Raw genomic sequence first — 24,659 nt, forward strand, 5'->3', positions numbered from 1 at the left:
AAAGTGAAAAGGGAAAGTGAAGTCGCTCAGTTGTGTCTGGCTCTTCGCGACCCTGTGGACTGCAGCCTACCAGGCTCCTCCATCCGTAGGATTTCCAGGCAAGAGTACTGGAGTGGGGTGCCATCACTTTCTCTGATATATGTGCACAAGGAACATTAAAATGAATTTTAAGTGCTGTCTCATTCCTAGCACTCTATGTGGCAAGTAGCACCAATGTATTAGGCATATGCATAAATATTTTTATTGAGGCTTTGCTTATAATAGGAAAAAACCTGGAGTCTCTTGATTCTGCATTCTCTTCCAGTCACCAGTATTTTGCTAAATCCTGACTCTAATTTATTGGCATCCTCTTTATTCTCATTGTCATTACCTTAGCACAGGCCTTTAGTATATTTTGTAGAATGGCTAGAACTCAAAACTTTTAGCTATTTTTTTTTTTTTTTGTCTACTTGAAATGTGCCTAAATTATACATAGCTGTTTCTAAATCACAGCCCTTATTCTTACTTTTAAACCTTTTGGTGGCTTCTCCTTGTATTCAAAATGTGTTCTAAACTTCTTAGTCTAATATTCAGGGCATCTTGTGATCTGGCCTCAACATGCCATTCCAACTCTGTTTCTCCTTGCTACCCTTGATATTCTCTTTCACACTTAGCTAGGTGGAAGTGTACATTGTTCTGCCACAACATGAGAGTTACTGTAACATGTATTAGAATATAACTTTTTTTTGAATAAGGGAAAAACATCAGTTTAACTTAGAATTCCTGTTGTTTCGTTGTCGGGTTTTTTCCCCCCTCTTGCTAACATGGTAATGTATTGAGTCGCCAAGTAACAGCCGAAAGCAAAGAGAGTGGACTACGACAAGTTGTAGAGGAATATAGTGTTCTACATAGTACTCATTCATCTCTCTCTCTTTTTCATCTTGGTTTGACCAAACACTGTTTTGGAAATGATTGCTCTTCTCCTGAATGTCTTTGAATTTTGCTCTTATTTCTATAACTTGGTGTCCTTTAATTGTACTATTTATATTCCCTTAAATTTTATATGTCCTTAAGTTACACTGTTTTTGTTAGAGTTGTTATTTTTCACATTTAATGTCTAACTTCAAAATGGTGGCTCAGAACAACCATTTGTTTGCTCTCCTGTGATTTGCTATGGGTTTGGTCAAGCGGTTCTCCTGATCTCAGTACCTGTAGTACTGATGTGACTGCAGACATCTGACAGCTCTGTTGATGCTGGATGGTCTTTTAGTTACATGTCTGGTAGTTGACTGTTGCTGTCCACTTTGGTTTTCTTTGTAACTTCTTATTTTCCAGTAGGCTAGATAAGGTTTGTTTGTTTGTTTGTTTTTCACTGTGATGGTAGAAGCTTTTCAAGAGAGCAAAAGTTTCCAAGTCCAGCCATCATTTCCATTCCATTTTTCTAAATAGCTTTATTGAAGTACAGTTGATATACAATAAACTGCACATACTTGAAATGTACAATTAGATTAATTTTGAAACTGTAACTACAATCAAGTTAGTGAACAGATGAGCAGCTGCAGAGGTTTCCTTCTACCCTTTTGTAATTCTTCCCTCCTGCCATGATGTACCTTCCTCTAAAACCAATTGATTTGCTTTCTGTCAGTAGATGAGTAGAGTTTTAAATAGATGGAATCATCCAATGTATGCTTTTTTTCTAATTTACTTTACTGACATAATTTGAGTACAGTTATTTTGAGATTCAAGCATGTTGTCATGAATCAGTAGTTCGTGCTGAGTAGCATTCCATCTTATGGATATAACACAATTGGCTTATCCATTTATCTGTTGATGGGCATTTGAGTTGTTTACAGTTTTGGTCTATTTCAAGTAAAGCATTATGGACGTTCAAGTACAAATCTTGATGTGGATATATATCTCCTTTTTTCTTGGGTAAATAACTATGAATGGAACAGCTAGATCGAAAGGTAGGTACCTTATGTTTAACTTTTTAAGGAAATGCTAGACTTTTTACAGAGTAGTTGTATCAGTGTACATCCTTGCCAGCAATGTACAGGAGTTTTCATTCCTCTTTGCCAGTTTATGGTATGCCTTTTTAAATTTAGTTATTCTGATGGGTGGGTGGTGGTATCTGATTATAGTTATAATTTACATTTCTATAATGACTAATGATGTTGAACATCTTTTCATTTGTTTATTTGCCATTTACCCATTTTATTTATTTATTATTTGCTTTCTTTTTGACTTTTTAGACTTCTTAGTATATTTTGGATAAAAGTCCTTTATTACACATATGCTTTACAAAGAATTTCTCCTAGTATGTTACTTGTCTTTTCATTCTGTTAACAGTGGTTTTCCAATGAAGTACTTAATTTTGATGAAGTCCAGTTCATTCTTCTTTTTTTTTTTAATGTGTCATATCTTCTTCCTGTGCTTTCTTTTAGAAATCTTATTGATTTAGGTTTTATATTTAGGTCTGTGCTGTATGTTGAATTAACTTTTGTATATGGTGCAGGGTATGGTTCCAAGTTAATTGTTTGCCTGTTGATTCTCAGTTGTTCAACACAGTCTGTTGAAAAGGTTATCCTTTCTACACTGCATTTCTTTTGCATCTTTGTCATAAATCAGTTGTCTTTGTGTGTGGGGGGTTTTGTCTGCATTCTCTTCAGTTCCATGAAGTGTTTGTCTGTCTTTATGTTAATACAGTATTACTTTGATTACTCTAGCTCTGTAATTATTTTTGAAATCATATAGTGTTGCTTTTTCAACTTTCTTTTCAAAGTTGCTTTCACTGTTGTAGGAGCTTTTGTTTCCATATGAATTATAGAATGACCTAGTTGGTTTCTATGAATATGACTGCTGGACTTTTGATTGGAATTGTGTTGGATCTGTGGATCCATTTGAGGAGCGTTGTCATCTTTGCAGTATTGAATCTTCTGACCTATAAACAAGTTATATCTCTTATTTAGATATTTTTAACTTCATCAGTGTTTTATTATTAGTGTACAAGTATTTCACATCTTTGGCCAGATTTATCTCAAAGTATTTTATATTTTTTTATTTTTTTGAAAACTTAATTTTCTAATTGTTCATATCTAATATATAGAAATGCAGTTGATTTTTCTGTTGATCTTGTATCTTACAACCATGCTAAACTCACTTATTCTACTTTTTTTGTAGATCTCATCATATTTTCTCAAAAGACTATGATATCAATCTGGATACTTTTTATTCCTTTTTCTTTATTGATTTTATTGGTAAGACTGTCCAGTACAATTTTGAATAGGAAAGTATTTATCTTTTGGTATTAAGAATCATAGGTATTTTTAAAATTCTCTTTATTACGTGGTAAAAGTTAACCCTCTCTTGTTAATTTGCTGATAGTTTTTAATTAGAAGTGTTATATTGGATTTTGTTTGATGCCTTTTTTGTATTTATTGAGACGATCATAAAATTTTCCTTTTTTAGTTTGTTAATATTGTAAATTACATTTATTGATTTTTGAATGTTAAACCAACCTTGTATTCCTGAATAAACATGATCTGTTATTCGGACAATACATTGTTAGATTTAATTTGCTAAAACTTTGTTTAGAAATTTTACATAGGTGTTAATAAAGGATATTGGTTTGTAGTTTCTTTTCCTCAAAATGTCTTTATCATTTTTTGCTGTGAAGGTAATGCTGGCCTCATAAAATGAGATCAAAATTTTCCATCCTTTTTGGTTTTTTAGATGACTTTGTGTTGAATCGATATTGTCTCTTTTCTAAATATTTGGTAGAATTCACCAATGATAGCATCTAGGCCTAGAGTTTTGTTTCGTGGAAAGGATTTAATTTCTTTAGTAGATACAAGCAAGTTTGACAGTTTATGTCTTTCACGGAATCTATCCATTTCATCCAAGTTGTAAATTTACTGTCATAAAGGTATTCACAGTACTCACTTGTTATTTTTAAATATGTGTAAACTATGTAGTGATGTCACCTCTCTCATTTCTGATAGTGGTTATCCTGTTTCTTTTTTTCCTGGACACTATGACTAGACGTATAGAAGATCTTAATGATCTTTTTTAAAAACAAAACAAAACCCAGATTTTAGTTTCATTGATTTTCTTTTCTGTTTCACTGATTTCCATGCTGATCTCTATTATTTTCTTTATTTTAAAAACTTGTTTACTTTTGGTTTCATTTGCTCATCTGTTTCTAGTTTAAAGTAGAACCCAGGGTCGCTGATTTGGCCTTATTCTTTTTTTCTAATACAGGCATTTGAAGCTATAAAATTTCCCTTAAGCACTGCTGTAATAATACCCCATTAATTCCTGTGTTTTTCTAAATTTCTGTCTTGATTTCTTCTTTTGTGAATTACTTAGAAGCATATATTTGAGAGTTCTCCAGAAAGCTTCTGTCATCAGTTTCTAGTTTAATTCTGTTGGGGTCAAGAAACATATATTATATACATTTTATTTTTAATATTCTTATTTTAAAAGTCAGTTATCTTTTAAAGAAGTTTAAGTGAAACAAATGAAATTTGTATTAAATTTAATGCAGCTTTTTTTTTTTCCCCCTCTTACCCCTCTCCTTTGGGAACTCTGTCTATGTGTATGTTGGGCTGTAATTTACTGATACTTTATGAGTTTTAGTCTTTTTGCATGTGTTTCATTAAGGGTAATCTTTATTGCTATGCTTTTATGACCAGTAAACTTTTTAATGTCTAATCTGCCATTAATTCCTTTTAGTGTATTTTTATCTCAGATAGTTTAGTTTTTTTATCCCTAGAGTTTGGTTTGGGTTTTCTATGTTCCCTAGCCTTTGAACATATTGAACACAGTTATAACTGTTCTCAGTGTCCTTTTTCGCTAATTCTAACATCAGATTGAATTCTGGATCATTTTTGATTGGTTGAGTTTTCTTCTTACTGTGTGTCTTGTGTTCTTCTGCCTGTCTACATATGTAGTAATCTTTCATTGGATGCCAGACATTATGGTTTTACTTTGTTGTTTGCTGGATTTTTTTGTGGTCCTATAAATCTTTAGCTTTATCCTGGGAAGTGCTTATGTTACTTGGAGGCAGTTTGGTGTATTCATATTTTGTTTTGTGGGTTTGTATTGCAAGTGTTGGAATAATACTCAATCTAGAGCTAATTATTCCCTACTACTAAGACAACACCTTTCTAAGGTTTACCACAGCCATACCTGAAAACACTGTTATGAGCAACTAATCAAAGCTGTGTGCATTATGAGTTTTCTCAGTCTTGCTGATGGGACAGGGACTGTTTTCAGGACTGTTTGAGCACCACGCACTGTTCGCTTTTCTAATCCTTTTGGTTTTCTTCTACATTGGTAGTGTCTTCACATGCATATGCTTATTGGTGCTCTTTGATTCTTTCTCCATAGAACTCTCTTGTCTCTGGTAGTACTCTGTCATACAAATTGTAAATGCCTGTTCTTCCTGAACTCTCAGCATCATCTTCTCAACACCGGGAGTCTCCTAGGCTTTGTCTCCATTTCCCTTATCAGTGCTGTGACCTGAGAACTCTCAAGAGAGTAAGCTGAAACAGTAGAACTCAGCTCAGTTTCCCATCTGTCAGGGATCACTGGCCTTCACTGCTGATATCAGTGTTTTGAAACCATTGTTTCATATATTTTGCTTGGTTCTGGGTTGTTTATTTCAGATGGGAGCATAAACTATCTTCAACTTAATTCATCTTGGTTAGAACCAGAAGTCTTCAAGTGCTCTGGTATAAAACAGTGTTATAGAACTAGGAATAATAATGTGACGACTATTTGTATCAAAAGATATTCATCACCTGTTTTTGAGAGAATGTGCTATTTACAACTTTTTGTTATTTTTCATTTAAATATATACATATGTATGTGCAAAGTCTGAAAGTATTCAAAATGTTAAATCATTTTTTTAGAGGAATGATTTAGAGTAATTTTATATACTTCACATGTATAATAAAGAAATATAGCTAAAAACAGAAAACACCATTTATGAATCAGTGTAAAGAGTTTTAAAATGTTCTTCTGTCAGCCATATTTGAAACCTAATATGACCATGTGTTGGGATAAAAGATCTAAATCATCAAATCCATATCTCTTAAATTATTATAGAAATCCTTATGATTCCATGATTCAAGTCATTGGAGCCAGATGCATAAATCCATTCTGTCCCTTATGGTAAAAATGGTATATGCAAAGGAAGAAATGCCCTGTGACTTGAAATTCTAAAGTATCTGGTGAATTCATGTGCAGTAAAAGCATTTGGTTGGTAGAAGAAAGTATTGGTAAAGAAGCTGCCTACAGGTTAAGCATTAGTTATATGTAACTGTTGATTTGTCTAATTACGCAGTTGAAAGTGAAAGTAAAGTCGTGTCCGACTCTTTGCTACCCCGTGGAGTGTAGCCTACCAGGCTCCTCTGTCCATGGGATTCTCCAGACAAGAGTACTGGAGTGGGTTGCCATTTCCTTCTCCAGGGGATCTTCCCAACCCAGTGATTGAACCCAAGTCTCCCACATTGGAGGCAGACGCTTTAGCCTCAGCCACAGGATAATTGCTTTACAGTGTTGTACTTGTTCACAGTTAGATTTAAATTCTTCCTCTTTACAGAAAGTTACTATTTCTGGTATATATATCATTCATCAATCATAAAATAATTTTAAAACACATTTAATTTGAAGTGCCTAGTGAAACGTCCCAAATGCCCAAACACAGCAGAATAAAAACAGGCAGTTAATAACAATGATAACCATATCACCTACCACCACCAGAGAATTCAGTCTCTTCTTTTTAAAATGTGGAATTAAGTGAGGTAATTTGCGTGATTTTTTAAATGTCTATTACTAGATTTGCAATTTTAAAAAATGAAGCCTAATATTTATGCCTCTGACTGTTTATTGCCTTGTTGGTATCTTTTATGTTATTGTTTGTAGTTCTTTCTTCTAAGTGGCATTAAGTGAGACATGTGTTTTTTCTATCCTCCATTTAAGTAATGATTTCCTTCTTTCATTGCCTTAATACCCTTTATCCTTATGATCTTATGGCCCTAATGCATGGATATACAAAAGACATGAACATAAAGAATGTCATATAAATTGCCTGCAGGTCATTGGACCTCTGTATAGTCCAGTTCAGTAGCTCAGTCGTATGCAACTCTTTGTGACCCCATGGAATGCAGCACGCCAGGCCTCCCTGTCCATCACCAACTACTAGAGTTTACTCAAACTCATGAGTCAGTGATGCCATCCTACCATCTCATCCTCTGTTGTCCCCTTCACCTCCTGTCTTCAGTCTTTCCCAGCATCAGGGTCTTTTGAAGTGAGTCAGTTATTCGTATCAGGTGGCCAAAATATTGTAGTTTCAGCTTCAGCATCAGTCCTTCCAGTGAATGTTCAGGACCAGTTTCCTTTAAGATGGACTGGTTGAATCTCTTTGCAGTCCAAAGGACTCTCAAGAGTCTTCTCCAACACCACAGTTCAAAGGCATCAGTTCTTTGGAGCTCAGCTTTCTTTATGGTCAACTCACATCCATTCATAACTACTGGAAAAACCATATCTTTGACTAGATGGACCTTTGTTGGCAAAGTAATGTCTCTGCTTTTTAATATATTGTCCAGGTTGATGATAACTTTTCTTCCAAGGAGCAAGCATCTTTTAATTTCATGGCTGTAGTCACCATCTGCAGTGATTTTGGAGCCCCCCAAAATAAAGTCTGTCACTGTTTCCATTGTTTCCTCATCTATTTTCCATGAAGTGATGGGACCAGATACCATGATCTTAGTGTTTTGAATGTTGAGTTTGAAGCTGACTTTTTCACTCTCCTCTTTCACTTTCATCAAGAGACTCAGTTCTTCTTCACTTTCTGCCATAAGAGTGGTGTCATCCACTTCTGAATAACCAACAAATCACAGAAGAAATCCAAAAAGAAATCAAAATATCCGTAGAAACAAATGAAAATAAAAACACAATAACCAAAAACCTATGGGATTCAGTAAAAGCAGTGCTAAGGGGAGGGTTCATAGGAATACAAGCTACCTCAAGAAACAAGGGAAAAATCAATAACCTTACTCTACATCTAAAGCTACTAGAAAAAGAAGAAATGAAGAACTCCAGGTTAGTAGAAGGAAAGAAGTCATAAAAATTAGGGCGGAAATAAATGAAAAAGAAACAAAGAAGACTATAGCAAAAATCAACAAAGCTAAACAGACAAGCCATTAGCCAGACTTATCAAGAAAAAAGGGGAGAAGAATCAAATCAACAAAATTAGAAATGAAAATGGAGAGATCACAACAGATAACACAGAAATACAAAGGATCATAAGAGACTACTAATCAGCAACTATATGCTGATAAAATGGACTTGGAAGAAATGGACAAATTCTTAGAAAACTATAACTTTCCAAAACTAAACCAGGAAGAAATAGAAAATCTTAACAGACCCATCACAAGCATGGAAATTGAAACTGAGATCAAAAATCTTCCAACAAACAAAAGCCCAGGACCAGACAGTGTCACAGCTGAATTCTACCAAAAATTTAGAGAAGAGCTAACACCTATCCTACTCAAACACTTCCAGAAAGTTGCAGAGGAAGGTAAACTTCCAAACTCATTCTGTGAGGCTGCCGTCACCCTAATATCAAAACTAGACAAAGATGCCACAAAAAAAACTACAGGCCAATATCACTGATGAACATAGATGCAAAAATCCTTAACAAAATCCTAGCAAACAGAATCCAACCACAGATTGAAGAAATCATACATCATGACCAACTGGGCTTTATCCCAGGGATGCAAGGATTCTTCAGTAGTTGCAAATCAATGTGATACATCACATTAACAAATTGAAAGATAAAAACCATATGATTATCTCAATAGATACAGAGAAAGCCTTTGACAAAATGCAACATCCATTTATGATAAAAACCCTCCAGAAAGCAGGCATAGAAGGAACATACCTCAACATAATAAAAGCCATATATTACAAACCCACAGCAAACATTATCCTCAATGGTGAAAAATTGAAAGCATTTCCCCTAAAGTCAGGAACAAGACAAGGGTGCCCACTCTCACCACTACTATTCAACATAGTTTTGGAAGTTTTAGCCACAGTAATCAGAGAAGAAAAATAAATAAAAGGAACCCAGAATGAAAAAGAAGAAGTAAAACTCTCACTGTTTGCAGATGACATGATCCTCTATTTAGAAAACCCTAAAGATGCCACCAGAAAATTACTAGAGCTATCAATGAATACAGTAAAGTTGTAGGATATAAAATTAACACAGAGAAATCCCTTGCATTCCTATACACTAACAATGAGAAAACAGAAAGAGAAATTAAGGAAACAATTCCATTCACCATTGCAACAAAAAGAATAAAATACTCAGGAATAAATCTACATAAAGAAACAAAAGACCTTTATATAGAAAACTATAAAACACTGATGAAAGAAATCAAAGATGACACAAATAGATGAGAAATATACCGTGTTCCTGGTTTGGAAGAATCAATATAGTGAAAATGAGTATAATACCCAAAGCAATCTGTAGATTCAATGCAAACCCATTCAAGCCATCAGTGGTATTTTTCAGGGACCTAGAACAAATAATTTCACAGTTTGTATGGAAATACCAAAACCTCGAATAGGCAAAGCAATCTTGAGAAAGAAGAATGGAACTGGAGGAATCAACCTCCCTGACTTCAGACTATACTACAAAGCTACAGTCATCAAGACAGTATGGTACCGGCACAAAGACAGAAATATAGATCAGTGGAACAAAATAGAAAGCCCAGAGATAAATCCACATATCTATGGAGACCTTATCTGTGACAAAGGAGGCAAGAATATACAATGGAGAAAAGACAATCTCTTTAACAAGTGGTGCTGGGAAAACTGGTCAGCCACTTGTAAAAGAATGAAACTAGAACACTTTCTAACACCATACACAGAAATGAACTCGAAATGGATTAAAGATCTAAATGTGAAACCAGAAACTACAAAACTCCTAGAGGAAAACATAGGCAAAACACTCTCTGACGTAAATCACAGCAGGATCCTCTATGACCCACCTCCCAGAGTAATGGAAATAAAAGCAAAAATAATCTAACTAATTAAACTTAAACTAAATTTAAGTTAAATTTAATTAAACTTAAAAGCTTTTTCACAACAAAGGAAACCATAAGCAGGGTGAAAAGACAGCTTTCAGAATGGGAGAAATTAATAGCAAATGAAGCAACTGACAAAGAATCTCAAAAATATGCAAGCAGCTCCTGCAGCTCAATTCCAGAAAAATAAATGACCCAATCAAAAAATGGGCCAAAGAACTCTACAGACATTCTCCAAAGAAGACATAAAGATGGCTAACAAACGCATGAAAAGATGCTCAACATCACTCATTATCAGAGAAATGCAAATCAAAACCACAATGAGGTACCATCTCACACCGGTCAGAATGGCTGCTATCAAAAAGTCTCCAGACAATAAATGCCGGAGAGGTGGGGAGAAAAGGGAACCCTCTCACTGTTTGTGGGAATGCAAATTAGTACAGCCATTATGGATAACAGTGCGGAGATTCCTTTAAAAACTGGAAATAGAACTGCTGTACGACCCAGCAATCCCACTGCTGGGCATACACACCAAGGACACCAGAATGGAAAGAAACACGTGTACCCCAGTGTTCATCACAGCACTGTTTACAATAGCCAGAACATGGAAGCAACCTAGATGTCATCAGCAGATGAATGGATAAGAAAGCTGTGGTGCATATACACAATGGAATATTACTCAGCCATTAAAAAGAATACATTTGAATCATTCTAATGAGGTGGATGAAACTGGAGCCTATTATACAGAATGAAGTAAGTCAGAAAGAAAAACACCAATACAGTATATTGATGCATATATATGGAGTTTAGAAAGATGGTAACGATGACCCTATATGCGAGACAGCAAAAGAGACACAGATGTAAAGAACAGATTTTTGGACTCTGTGGGAGGAGGCGAGGGTGGGATGATTTGAGAGAATAGCATTGAAACATGTATATTATCATATGTGAAATAGATTGCCAGTCCAGGTTCGATGCATGAGACAGGGTGCTCAGGGCTGGTGCACTGGAATGACCCAGAGGGATGGGGAGGAACGTGGGAGGGGGGTTCAGAATGGGGAACACATGTACACCGTGGCTGATTTCATGTCAATGTATGGCAAAAACCACTACAATATTATAAAGAAATTAGCCTCCAATTAAAATTTAAAAATTGATTTTAAAAAATTAAAAAAAGAAAAAGTTGTGTCATCTGTGTATCTGGGGTTATTGATATTTCTCCCAGCAGTCTTGATTCCAGCTTGTGCTTCATCCAGCCCAGCGTTTCTCATGATGTACTCTACATATAAGTTAAATAAGCAGGGTGACAATATACAGCCTTGACGTATTCCTTTCCCAATGTGGAACCAGTCTGTTGTTCCATGTCCAGTTCTAACTGTTGCTTCCTGGACCTCTGTAGTTAAAGCCATATAATCCAGTAATATGCCTTGGAGAAAGAAAAAAATATTTTAAGATTAGGAATGATAACAGGAAGATTAGGAATGATAACAGGAAAGAGAACTTTGAAGTTCTTTATTTTGTCTTTTCATTAACTTTTTGGAAAAGCTGGTCTTAGAGTGTGTACTTACGTTTATTATATATACTAGAAGAAAGTTTTGAAATTGTTGATTGAGCAATACACTTATTGAGTTGTATACTTAAATTTGCAGTATTTGGGGATAGGAAGAGAAGGACCGTCCTAACTACGGTCTCACTACATAATAATAACAGTTTTGGTATAGATACACAAAGATGCTCTTTTTTAAGAACAATTGTTTACCACCAAAACTTTTGTTGTTCAAAGGCAGGCATGTTTATGAAATTATCACTGATGAATATCATTAATATCTGGAAATATATAACATTTAATATACATGCAAAACCAATTTTACCTTGTAGAGATGATTGATACAGAATACCAAAATAGTAAATCAAGCCATATTTGTAACTTCATCTAGTATACTGTCTATGTAAGGTTTCTAAATGCTGGGGCAAAGTGATGCTATAGTTTCCCTGGCATTATAGTCTTCTAAGCGGTTGTTAAAACTCTCAGTATATTATTAGCATTTGATATTCTGAAATGTTAAACTTTTGACTTTGAGTGACTGATATTCCAGACAAACTATGTATGTTATTTTTCTAGCCCATGTAGTAGTAGAGTTTACACATTTTAAACAGTCAGTAAATCTATATAGGGGTCGTGATGTCTGTGAAACTTTCAGTATGGTTTTTATTTGCATCCATTTTCTTTTTGATCTCATAGTTTTCACATTAGAATAATATAAAATTGCACATGAGGAATTAGAATGACTATCTTATCTGGAGGATTTTAGCCTTTTTTATTTGGTATCCCAATATGTTGAACTAGAGTTTTGGAAAACATTATGAAATATTAAAGTTTTTAGCTTAAAAACAGATCACCTGGCTTTGCTGAAGAAATTTAGTGTTTCCTCTTGCATTCCTTTATATGAAAAACAGAAAACCTGTACTGGAAAGAAATTTGAAACCTTGAATAATTTTAAAAAATTTTTATTTTTTTTTATTTCTATTTTTAGTAAAGCTGTCCTGCCACTAAAATGCCAGGAATTCACTATGAATATAAAGTAGTTTGAGTAAAACATTGCCATTTGATTCTGTTATGTCTGAAAGTACTTGTTTAGAAAAAGCTATAGTTTTTTTAATATATTTATATAAATGTAAAATGGTTGGTTGAGCTTCACAAGTAGATATCTGCCATGATCACATGACACTTTGTTTTAGTACAATTTATAATTTTTTAATTGAAGTGTAGTTGATTTGCAATGCTGTGTTAATTGCTCTGCAGCATAGTGATTCAGTTATACATACATATACACACACATGGTCTTTTTAATATTCTTTTCCATTATAGTTTATCACAAGACATTGAATATTGAATGTAGATCCCTGTGCAGTAGGACCTTGTTATTTGTCCATTCCTTATATAACAATTTGTATCTGCCTCATCCTAAACTCCCAGTCTGTCCATCCCCAACCCTGGAAACCATGTCTGTTTTCTGTGTCTGTTAGTCTGTTTCTGTCCTGTAAATAAGTTTCATTTGTGTCATATTTTAGGTTCCATATATAAGTGATACTGTATTTTTCTTTCTGACCTACTTAATACAGTTTGAAGCATTTTGTTAACTTAGAAAAATTAGTTGATGTTCAAACTTTTGAAATTGAAGGTTCTCTATTTTTCTTTTTTCTCAAGAGTATATTTTGTAGTAAATCAGGCTAATTTATTGATTTTGAAATGTATAAAGTATGTTGAATTTCATCATACTATTACCATTTGGTGATGTCATTGCTTTAAAAACTCAGAAAAATTTTACCATATTATTCCAGAGTTCAGAACAGTCTGTATATTTTGCAAAATAACCATCTATTACCTGAATAATAGTTATTTTAGAATACTAATGTCTACAGCATATTATAAATTATTAATTTCAATTACCTATGGAATATTTTGAAACCTATTAATTTCTTTCATGAGTTACTTTATGAACAAGATAGATTATACTGAAACAAAGTGATTCATTTTCTTGCATAATTTAGCTGTAGGTCTTCAAAAGAGTATTCTTAAGAGTAAAATATTTTCAAAGAAAGAAATACTTTGAAATAAATACTTTAAATAAAATTAAAATTAAGGTTACAATCATAGCTTTACCCTTTAATTCATGGTAATTAAAATTTATCTTTCAGACGGCAAATGGCTACATCTTGTTTTTTCACATAACATCTACAAGAGGGGACAAGTACCTTTATGAACCAGTGTATCCCAAGTAAGTTCATTATCTTTTATTTTTTAAATATTTGTGTACTTTGTATTCACAAAATGTTGCAGTTTAGGGTTGTCTGAAGTGCTGGGCCAGCATTTCCAAAAACACTGTTTCAGAAATTACTAGGTCTTCAAACTGCTGTCACTTGAATAAAAAAATTCTATAGTAAGTCTGGAAATGTTGGATTAATATATTCCATAATGTTTTATGGGAAAACCCAAATGAACTTTTTGGCCAACCCAATACTATCTCCCTTATTGGACATTCAGAATTACTGTTAATATACTCTAGTTTTAGCATTCTTTAGTCTCTATTGGGGATGTATGAGCTAACAGATTATGAAGAGAAGAGGTAAAATGTCAGTAAGCTATAGGTACTTTGTTCTGTATGTTTTAGTATATGCATAGACTAAGTACGTGCCCCGAAAGAATTGAGGGAACTTGAACTTTTGATCTTTAATCTATGTTGTTCAGTATGTTTTATATTGTTTTTGTTGTTGTTTGCCTTTTGAAATAAGAACATTTTATCAAAAGAACTTTAGAAATAAAATAACATAATTTTCATGTATGATACCTTTTTAAAAAAACAAGCCATTAAAACTGGATGAAAATATAAATGAATTATTTATCATATTTCTAGACGGTGGAAGATATTGGTTATATAAGAAGTGAAAGAGAAAATAGATTTCATTATATGTAAGTTTAAATTTCTGAAAATTAACAGTGGTAAAACTGACAAACATTAAAAGTAGCACTGGGGGAAAGTTATGCAGTCGATAGGACCAAGGCTTACTATTTTTTATATGAAGGAGTCATATAAATTGCTAAAAAGCACAAAGATTTCAAAAATAAATAGGTAAGAGCAATCTTATAAGAGGAAATGTAATCCATTTTAATTCTCAATTTAGACACAGTCCTGTAAATAAAAAGCAATAAACAGGGTCACCTTATAGGTGATGATGATGATGATTATTCTCTTCTAGATGGGCAGGGGAGGTAAATGACATCTCTGGAAACAGTGAAAGATACAGTTTACTTCATTTTACCAACATGATTTACATATATTTCCAGTGTTTTGAAATAGTATTTTGAGATTCATTTTTTGTTTTCCAGAGGTTTTTAAAAGTTTCTTACCTTGTAATACTAAGTAGTATCCCAACAATGCATGAATTTTGCTGTTTAACTGCATATGTTAAGCTAGAGAAGTAAAGAGCATTATTATTATTATTTTTTGACTTGGATGATCTTCATTGTATTGAAGATTTTTTAGTATGTGAGCCTCAATAAAGTATGTATTGCCTTAGAGCAGCATGAATAGTAATGAAAGGGGATATAGCCTTTGATATCAGATAGACTTGGAATTAAATGTCAGTTCTGCTGTTTTTCAGCTGTATGACTTCTATCAAGTTAATCCCTCTAAAACCTCAGTTTCCTCATCTGTAGAATGAAATAGCAGTTGTAATTATTTTAAGGATTAAATGAGATCATGCATATTAAATGTTTAGATAAGCACCTAATAGATGGAAAAAGTAATATGGACAACTGCTATTATTTGTACGCTTTTCCTGTGTTGGTTGCTCAGTCGTGTCTGACTCTTTGTGATCCCATAGACTGTAGCCTGGCAGGCTCCTCTGTCCATGGGATTTCGCAGGCAAGAATACTGTATGTTGTACATTTTTTGCTTTTGAGTTGATAGTATACTTTTTTTAGAGTCTAACTTCTAGTAACTGCTTTAGAAAACGAAATAAAATCTCTTATATAGGAACAGTTTTGCAGAGCAAATTAGTCAGTCTGTTATATATTAGGCTGGCCAAAATATGTGACATAAAGCCCAAACAAACTTTTTGGCCAATCCAATATTTGTGTGCTAGACTACTTTCTAGTTGGATTTTTTAGTCTAGTAAGTTTCTTAGTTTTTCTAGTAGAACCTGTTTATAAAATGGGAATAAAAATATTTTCTTCTTCAGCTCTTTGCAGGATTGTATGGCTTAGGTTTTTAAAATTTGATTTGAGGAGAGTTAAAAAAATAGTTTTTATAGGATGTAAGATAAGCTCAGGGAGGTATTGCACAACATAGGGAATACAGCCAATATTTTGTAATAACTATAAATGGAAAGTAACCTTTAAAAATTGTATAAAATTTTTAAATGAAAAAATTTAGTTTTAATGAGTGTATTATTATCATCTGTGCCATTGTAAACACTTATGCAGTTCAAGACACTGTTTTAAGCACTTTTCAAACTCATTTAATCCCTGTCGCAACCTGATGAGGTAGTTACGGACAGTTACTTGCAGCAGAGAGGCCAAGTAACCCATCGAGAGTCACACACTAGTAAATGACACACTCAGGATCAGACCTAAATGTTGTAACTTCAGAATCTGTGTATTTAATCACCAGTACTACACTGCCTCAACCCTCTTTCCATCTAGTCTTCTGTTACTCTTGGATTTATTTGGTGAGTCAGGAATTTAATAAAAAAAAAAAAATGAATGAAAGATCTGGAGTGGTTTATAGTAGTCTTAAAGATTAGAGGCAGTATAGTTGAGGCCAGTAGTCAGTCATCTTCTCAATTAGAAATACTATTGTCTCTTGCTTCTCTTTTCTGAATCTTAGGAGTTTATCATATGAGTTTTTCTAGAGTATCTCAGCATCGTCAAATTATGTGACAGCATCTTAACTCTCAGACTGCCTATCTTTTCTCATATACTCCATCTTTGTTGTTGTTTAGTCACTAAGTCATGTCTCACTCTTTTATGACCCTGTGGACTACAACCTCCCAGATTCCTCTGTCCATGGGATTTCCCAGGCAAGAATACAGGAGTGGGTTGCTATCTCCTTCTCCAGGGAACTTCCTGACCCAGGGATCGAACTATGTCTCATGCATTGCAGGCAGATTCTTTACCACGGAACTACCAGGGGATCCATGCTCTATCTTAGAACAGGTTGTTGTTCAGTCTCTCAGTCATGTTTGACTCTCTGACCCTATGGACTGCAGCATGCCAGGCTTCCCAGAGTTTGCCAAAACTCATGTCCATTGAGTTGGTGATGCTATCCAGCCATCTCATCCTCTGTTGTCCCCTTCTCCTTCTGCCTTCAGTCTTTCCCGGCATCAGGGTCTTTTCTAATGAATCGGCTCTTCACATCAGGTAGCCAAAGAATTGGAGCTTCAGCTTCAGTCCTTCCAGTGAATATTCAGGATTCATTTCCTTTAGGATTGACTGGTTTGATCTCCATGCAGAGATCACGGATTTAGAGGGCATGGGCTTAGAGAGCATTGTGCTAAGTGAAATAAACCAGACAGAGAAAGAAAAAGAAAGACAGATACTGTATATCACTTCTATGTGGAATCTTAAAAATATAACAAACTAATGAACATAACAAAAAAGAAATAGACTCACAGATACAGAGAACAAACGACTGGTTACCTGTGAGGAGAGGGGCAATATAGGCATGAGAGAGTAGCAGATAGAAACCATTGAGTGTAAGATAGACTACAAGGATATATTGAACAGCACAGGAAATTTATCCAATATTTTGTGACAACTGTAAAGGGAGTGTTATCTTTAAAAAAAATTACATTAAATGCACAAATAGAGACATATAAACAGTAATAAGTGAAATTGTGAACCTAGTCTGCTTTTTCAGATTCCAGTCTCGTTTTACTCTCCAATTAGCTTTATATTTCAGTAAATAAATACCTAGGAGTTGAATTGCTGGGGCATATCACATGTCTAGTGATTTAAGATTGGAGAATGGACATTGTATTACGTATTGAGTGTCTGATTTTTATTCTTTTGCTTTAAAGAATGTTGAGGTTTGTCTTGGAGAGCAGTTAAGTTGGAGATTTTCTTGATCCTTTTGGAGCTTATTTATGTATTTTTAGGGTGGATTCAACCTTTAGGCTATATTAGCACTTCTGAGCTCTATTCTAACGTCCTGGGTCTTTAAACAGGTCTCTTTGATCTGGTCAGAGCTAGGATTTCCCCAAGCCCTCTATGAGCTATACAGTTTGAAACTCTGGAAGTTTTTCTTTGGCTGACCTTGTGGAGTTTCCCTATATACAGTCGTAGCTTAGTATTTAGCAACATTTAAGGGGAACCTATATTGGTTTCCAGAGCTCTTTTTCTGTATCTCCTGCCTCTCTTGTACTCTGTTCCACAAATAGCTGCTTCTGCTTCCCTAAACTTTAATCTTCTTCTGCTCAACTTAACAAGACTGCTGTATTATGCTTGTGTTCTCCTAACTTACATGGTAATCTCAAAAGTGACTTCTACCAGGAAGCTTTGTTTGCCTCCCTTCACTCAGGAGTACAGTCCTGTGCTGCCTGTTATGCAGTGTCTGAAAACTGTTTCTTATATTTTGTCCTTTTTTTTGTTTGTTTTCAATTGTATCTGGAGGGCTAATTTGGCACCAGTTTTCTGTTACTCTAGTAATAAAGTGACTAACCATCTATGTACCTGTCCGTCAACTTGAACAGTTTCTGGTCTTTTTTCGTTGGGTATGTTTTAGCACATTTAAGATATCATCATTTTATTTCATCCCAAAATGTTTTCATTATTGACATTCTGGCAAACAATTAGATTGACTCAGAATGATGCTATATGAGGTATGGAGTTTGAGGAAAGAAAACATCCTGAGCCTTACCAGAACTCTGGTTGGAGAATCAAAGCCTTTTAGTCCAGAATTCACTTAGGACTGCCAGAACTTGCTGGATCAAGTCTAACACATTCCAGACATTTTAAAACTTGATAATCTGAGTTGTAAGAGAATAGATCTTAAAAGTTCTCATCACAAGGGAAAAAAAATGTAATTATTTTAAAATATATATGTAAATATATATACATGTATATATGTATATGTATGTATATGTATATATACATTTTCATTTTCATTATCATCTTCAAAACACTTATTGTGTGCTATGGTATCATTTGTAAGACATTAGCTGTCCTGATGATGAAAGGTATAAGATGCTAAGGAAGAAATAAGTATATATATTTACATATATATATGTATATATATTATATATATTTACATATATATTTTAAAATATATATGTAAATCATTTTGTTGTGCACCTTAAACTCATACAGGGTTCTATGTCAGTTACACCTCAGTAAACTGGGGAAAAAGAAAAGATGTAAAAATCTGAAGTTAGATTCATTTTCATTATCATCATCAAGCACTTATTGTGTGCTATGGTATCATTTGTAAGACATTAGCTGTCCTGATGATGAAAGGTATAAGATGCTAAGGAAGAAATAAGTATTTAACAGCAGTATAAAAATGAGAAATGCCCAGTGAACATCCCTGAAAGTGGTAATATTAATAGCATTTCAGGCAAAGATGCTTGAATTGTCAGGGAAAGTTTTGTAGATAGGGACATTTGAGCTATACTTAGAAGGAAAGATAGGCCTTGGGTAAGTTACGTTGCTAGGAAAACACTGTAGTTTTGAAATTCCTGTCCCATGTCCCTGTGTTACTGTGCCCTCCATACCCCTCCTTGCCCCTCTACCACAAGATTTATCAGGTCATCTGCCATGTTGTTTTCTTTGAAGTGAAGTAAAGTGAAGTCGCTTAGTCATGTCCAATTTTTTGTGATCCCATTGACTGTAGCCTACCATGCTTCTCTGTCCATGGGATTTTCCAGGCAAGAGTACTGGAGTGGGTTGCCATTTCCTTCTCCAGAAGATCTTCCCAACTGGTTGAACCTGAGTCTCCCTCATTGTTTACCACCTGAGCCACCTCGTTGTTTTCTTTAGCTGGCATTTAAAGTATTTGAGATTTCTTGCACGAGTAGACTTTGTTGAAATAAATGCCTGTTGAGTTTAATTGTGTGTGTGCACGTGTGTGTGTGCACGCGCATGTGCTCAGCTTGTCTGACTCTTTGCAACCCCATGGGTCTGTAGCCCGCCAGGCTTCTGTGTCCATGGAATTTCTCAAGCAAGAATACTGGAATGGGTTGCCATTTCTTTCTCTAGGGAATCTGCCAGACGCTTGTCTCTCATATTGGCAGGTGGAATTTTTACCACTGTGCCACCGGGGAAGCCCTTACTTAATTGTATAGTGAAACTTTGCTTTTAATTCATGAAAAATACATCAGTAAAACAAAACTCTAAAAATGGCTTAATTTCATTTTTCATTCTTATGATATTGGACTTAGTATTATTACTTCTAATAAATACATAGCAGTTTAGAGATCTGGAGAAGAGAATAGAATTTGAAATTGGAGACACCTGGGTTTCAATCTGTGTCCTACTTTTTGCAGGCATTGACTTGGAAAAGCTGCTTGTTCGGTTATTTTCTATGCTTTTATGCATCTGTAAGATAAGAATAGTGAGTTAGTAGGTCTTTAGTAAGTTGCAGTTGTTATTGTCTGGGTTGCCTTTTGAATTATTAAACATAATCTACTTCCACTGGACATTTGACAATGTGTGTGTTCGGAAAAGAAGAAAATTCAAGTTCACTGGGAGATGGTGATGACAGGGAGGCCTGGCGTGCTGCGATTCATGGAGTCGCAAAGAGTCGGACACGACTGAGTGACTGAACTGAACTGAAATATATGAATTCTCTTATAATCCATTTATTTCTCTGTGGTCAGTAGTAATGCCCCTTCTTTCATTTCTAATTTTAGTAAGTTGAATCTTTTTTCCTTAGGTTTTTCAGTTTTATTGATGTTTTCAGAGAACTACCTGTGCTTTATTTGATTTTCTCTATTATTTTCCAGTTCTCTGGGGTTTTTTTGTTGTTGTTGTTCATATCCATTCCAGTCTTCATTATATCCTTCCTTCTGCTAGTTTTGTTGTTGTTCAGTCGGTAAGTCACATCCAACTCTTTTAAGTTTGCTCCTTCTGTTGTTCCTTTTAGGAGATGTGAAGTTAGGTTATAGATTTGAGATTTTTCTTCTCTTTTAAGTGTAAGCATCTTGGCTGTATATTTTCCTCTGATGACTGCATTTACTGCCCTCTATGACGTTGTGTTTTCATTTTCATTAGTCTCAAAGGATTTTTAATTTTCCTTTTGGTCTTTAACCTGTTGGCGGTCTCTGAGACTTGTTTAATTTCTACATTTTTGGATATTTCATAATTTCCCTTCTGTTATTGCTATGTAGTTTCATTCCATGGTGATCAGATATTGATTTCAGTCTTTTTAAATGTATTGAGGCATTTTGGTGACCTAATGTGTTCTATTCATGTATGTTTGTGAAAGAGTGTATATTCTGCTGTTACCTGGTAGTCTGGTATGTGTCTTAGTTCTGAGTGGTTTATAATGTTCAGATTCTCTATTTCCTTACTAATCTTCCGTCTAATTGTACTGTGCATTATTGAAAGTGGGGTATTGAAATGTCCATTTGTTACTTTTGAATTATTTCTCCCTTCCGTTGCTTCAGTATTTGCTTCATAAGTTTTCAGACTCTTGTTATTAAAAGTTTTATCTGTTTATAATAGTTATATCTTCTTGCTGGATTGACTCTTTCATCAATATGCAATGTCCTTTATCTCTTGTAACAATTTTTTGTTTGAAGTATTTTGTCAGATATTACTACAACCACCTAGCTTTGTCTTATTTGCTATTTGCATGAAATATTTTTTCATCCTTTTATATTCAACTTACTTCTTTTGCTCTAAAATGAGTTTCTTATAGAAAACGTAGAGGTGGGATCATATATTTTTTATTTTTTATTTTATTTTTATTTTTTATTTATTTATTTTTATATTCAGTCAATGTGTCTTTTAATTGGAGAGTTTAATCTGTTTACAAATAAGGTAATTGATGATAAAGGAATTCTGCTATTTTGCTATTTGTTTTCCATGTGTCATATCTTTTTTGATCCTCAGTTTCTCCATACTGTCTTCTTTTGTGTTTAATTTTGATTCCTCTTTCATTTCCTTCTCTCTGTATATTTTTAGTTTTTCTCAGTGGTTACCTTGGGAATTACTTAGCATCTTACATTTAAACAACCTAGATTGAATTAATAACAACTTGATTTCAATACTAAAGCTATATTCCTGTACAAATTCATCCCTCTCATTTTTTCTTATTGTCACACATTACATCATTATGCATCGTGAGCCCATAATGTAGATCTAGAATTATCTTTTCATTCATTGTTGTTGTTCCTTTCTCAGTTGTGTCCAGCTCTTTGCTACCCCATGGATGGCGGCATGCCAGGCTTCCCTGTCCTTCACTGTCTCCCTAAGTATGTTCAGTCTCAAGTCCATTGAGTCTGTGATACCATCTAACCATCTCATCCTCCACTGCCCCCTTCTCCTTTTGCCCTCTATCTTTCCTAGCATTTGGGTCTTTTCCAGTGAGGTGGCTCTTCACATCAGATGGGCAAAATATTGGAGCTTCAGTATCAGTTCTTCCAGTGAATAATCAGGATTGATTTCCTTTAGGATTGGGAAGGAAAATCCTAACCCTAAACCCTAACCCTGGTTTGGTCTCCTTGAAGTCCAAGGGACTCTATCTCGTGCCACAGTTTGAAAGCAGCAGTTCTTCCTTTGATGCTCAGCTCAGCCTTCTCTATGGTCCAGCTCTCACATCTGTACATGACTACTGGAAAAGCCATAGCTTTGACTGTACGGACCTTTGTAGGCAAAGTGATATCTCTGCCTTTTAATATGCTGTCTAGTTTGGTCATAACTTTTCTCCCAAGGAGTAAGCGTCTTTTAATTTCATGGCTGTAGTCAGTGATTCTGGAGCCCAAGAAACTAAAGTCTGTCACTGTTTCCATTTTTTTCCCCATCTAGCTGCCATGAAGTGATGGGACCAGATGCCATGATCTTCATTTTTTGAATGTTGAGTTTTGAGCCAGTTTTTTCACTCTCCTCTTTCACTTTCATTAAGAGACTCTTTAGTTCCTCTTCGGTTTCTGCCATTAGGGTGGTGTCATCTGCATATCTGAAGTTACTGATATTTCTCCCAGTAATCTTGATTCCAGCTTGAGCTTCATCCAAGCAGGCATTTTGCATGATGTACTCTGCGTAGAAATTAAATAAGCAAGGTGACAGTATGCAGCTTTGACATACTCCTTTCCCAATTTTGAACCTCCGATTCTGACTGTTGCTTCTTGACCTGCATACAGGTTTCTCAGGAGACAGGCAAGGTGGTCTGGTATTTCCATCTCTTTGAGAATGTTCCACAGTTTGTTGTGATCCACACAGTCAAAGGCTTTAGCGTAGTCAATGAAGCAGAAGTAGATGTTTTTCTGGAATTCCCTTGCTTTTTTTATGACCCATCAGATATTGGCAATTTGATCTCTGGTTCCTCTGCCTTTTCTGAATCCAGCTTGAACATCTGGAGGTTCTCGGTACACATACTGTTGAAGCCTGGCTTGTAGGATTTTGCGCATTACCTTGCTAGCGTGTGAAATGAGTGCAATTGTACAGTAGTTTGAACTTTCTTTGGCATTGCCCTTTTTTGGAATTGGGATGAAAACTGACCTTTTCCAGTTCTATGGCCACTGCTGAGTTTTCCAAATTTGTTGGCATATTGAGTGCAGCACTTTAGCAGCAGCATCTTTTAGGATTTGAGATAGCTCAGCTGGAATTCCATCACACCCAGTAGCTTTGTTTGTAGTAATGCTTCCTAAGGTCCACTTGACTTCACACTCCAGGATGTCTGGCTGTAGGTGAGTGATCACACCATCATGGTTATCTGGATCATTAGGACCTTTTTTTGTACAGTTCTTCTGTGTATTCTTGCTGCCTGTTCTTAATATCTTCTATTTCTGTTAGGTGTATACCATTTCTATTCTTTATTGTGCCCATCTTTGCATGAAATGTTCTCTTGGTATCTCTGATTTTCTTGAAGAGATCCTAGTCTTTCCTATTCTATTGTTGTCCTCTGTTTCTATGCATTGTTCATTTAAGAAGACTTTCTTATCTCTCTTTGCTATTCTTTGGAATTCTGCATTCAGATGGGTATGTCTTTTTTGTCTCATTTGCCTTTCGTTTCTCCTCTTTTCTCAGCTATTTGTAAGCCCTCCTCAGACAACCATTTGCCTTGTTGCATTTCTTTTTCCTGGGGATGGTCTTGATCACTGACTGCCTCCTGTACAGTGTTACGAATCTCCATCCATAGTTCTTCAGGCACTCCATCTATCAGATCTAATGCCTTGAATCTATTTGCCACTTCTACTGTATAATCAATCGTAAGGGATTTGGTTTAGGTTATACCTGAATGGCCTAGTGGTTTTCCCTACTTTCTTCAATTTAAGTCTGAATTTGTCAATAAGGTGTTCATGAATGAGCATGCAGGCTTAGTTCCTCTGCAGCATGTGGGATCTTAGTTCCCCAGCCAGCAGTTGAGCTCACACCCCCTGCACTGCACAATGGATTCTTTACCGCTGGACCACTAGGGAAGTCCTGAGGATCCCTTGCATATGACAAGTCACTTCCCTTGTTGCTTTCAAGATTCTGTCTTTCAGTAGTTTACAGATTATGTATCTTGGTGTGAATCTTTTTAAATTTATCCTTCTTGGGAGTTTGCTATGTTCCTTGGATAGTAGATTTCATGTCTTCATCATATCTGGAACATTTTTATCCATTATTTCCTCAGTTATTCTTCCTTTGTCCTTTCTCTTGCCTTTCCTTTGGTACTCCCATTATATGTGTGATGGTATGCATGGTGGCGCCCCATGGTCTCTTAAGCTACATTCATTTTTCTTCATTCTTTCTTTCTGCTCTTCAGACTGCATACTGAATAAAATCACCTATGAATGATAATCACAAGCTACTGTTGGGTTTTACTGGACCACAGTCTAATAACTCTTATAGTTATTTGACATAGTATATAGATGACC

The 24,659-nt window shown here is 35.0% G+C and overlaps 1 protein-coding gene across 4 annotated transcripts in view; it reads left to right on the forward strand.

Annotated features, from left to right (window-relative positions):
- The window catches only part of RIC1 (RIC1 homolog, RAB6A GEF complex partner 1), a 145,942-nt gene that overhangs the window by 49,278 nt on the left and 72,005 nt on the right, over positions 1 to 24,659 (forward strand). For all 4 annotated transcript variants that reach the window (XM_070375852.1, XM_070375855.1, XM_070375853.1 and 1 more), the window contains exon 3: positions 13,776 to 13,855. In XM_070375852.1, the coding sequence (XP_070231953.1) occupies positions 13,776 to 13,855 (80 nt within the window). The remainder of the gene's footprint in view (positions 1 to 13,775; positions 13,856 to 24,659) is intronic.

Source organism: Bos mutus, chromosome 8 (assembly GCF_027580195.1).
Source record: "Bos mutus isolate GX-2022 chromosome 8, NWIPB_WYAK_1.1, whole genome shotgun sequence".
Classification (NCBI taxonomy): domain Eukaryota; kingdom Metazoa; phylum Chordata; class Mammalia; order Artiodactyla; family Bovidae; genus Bos; species Bos mutus.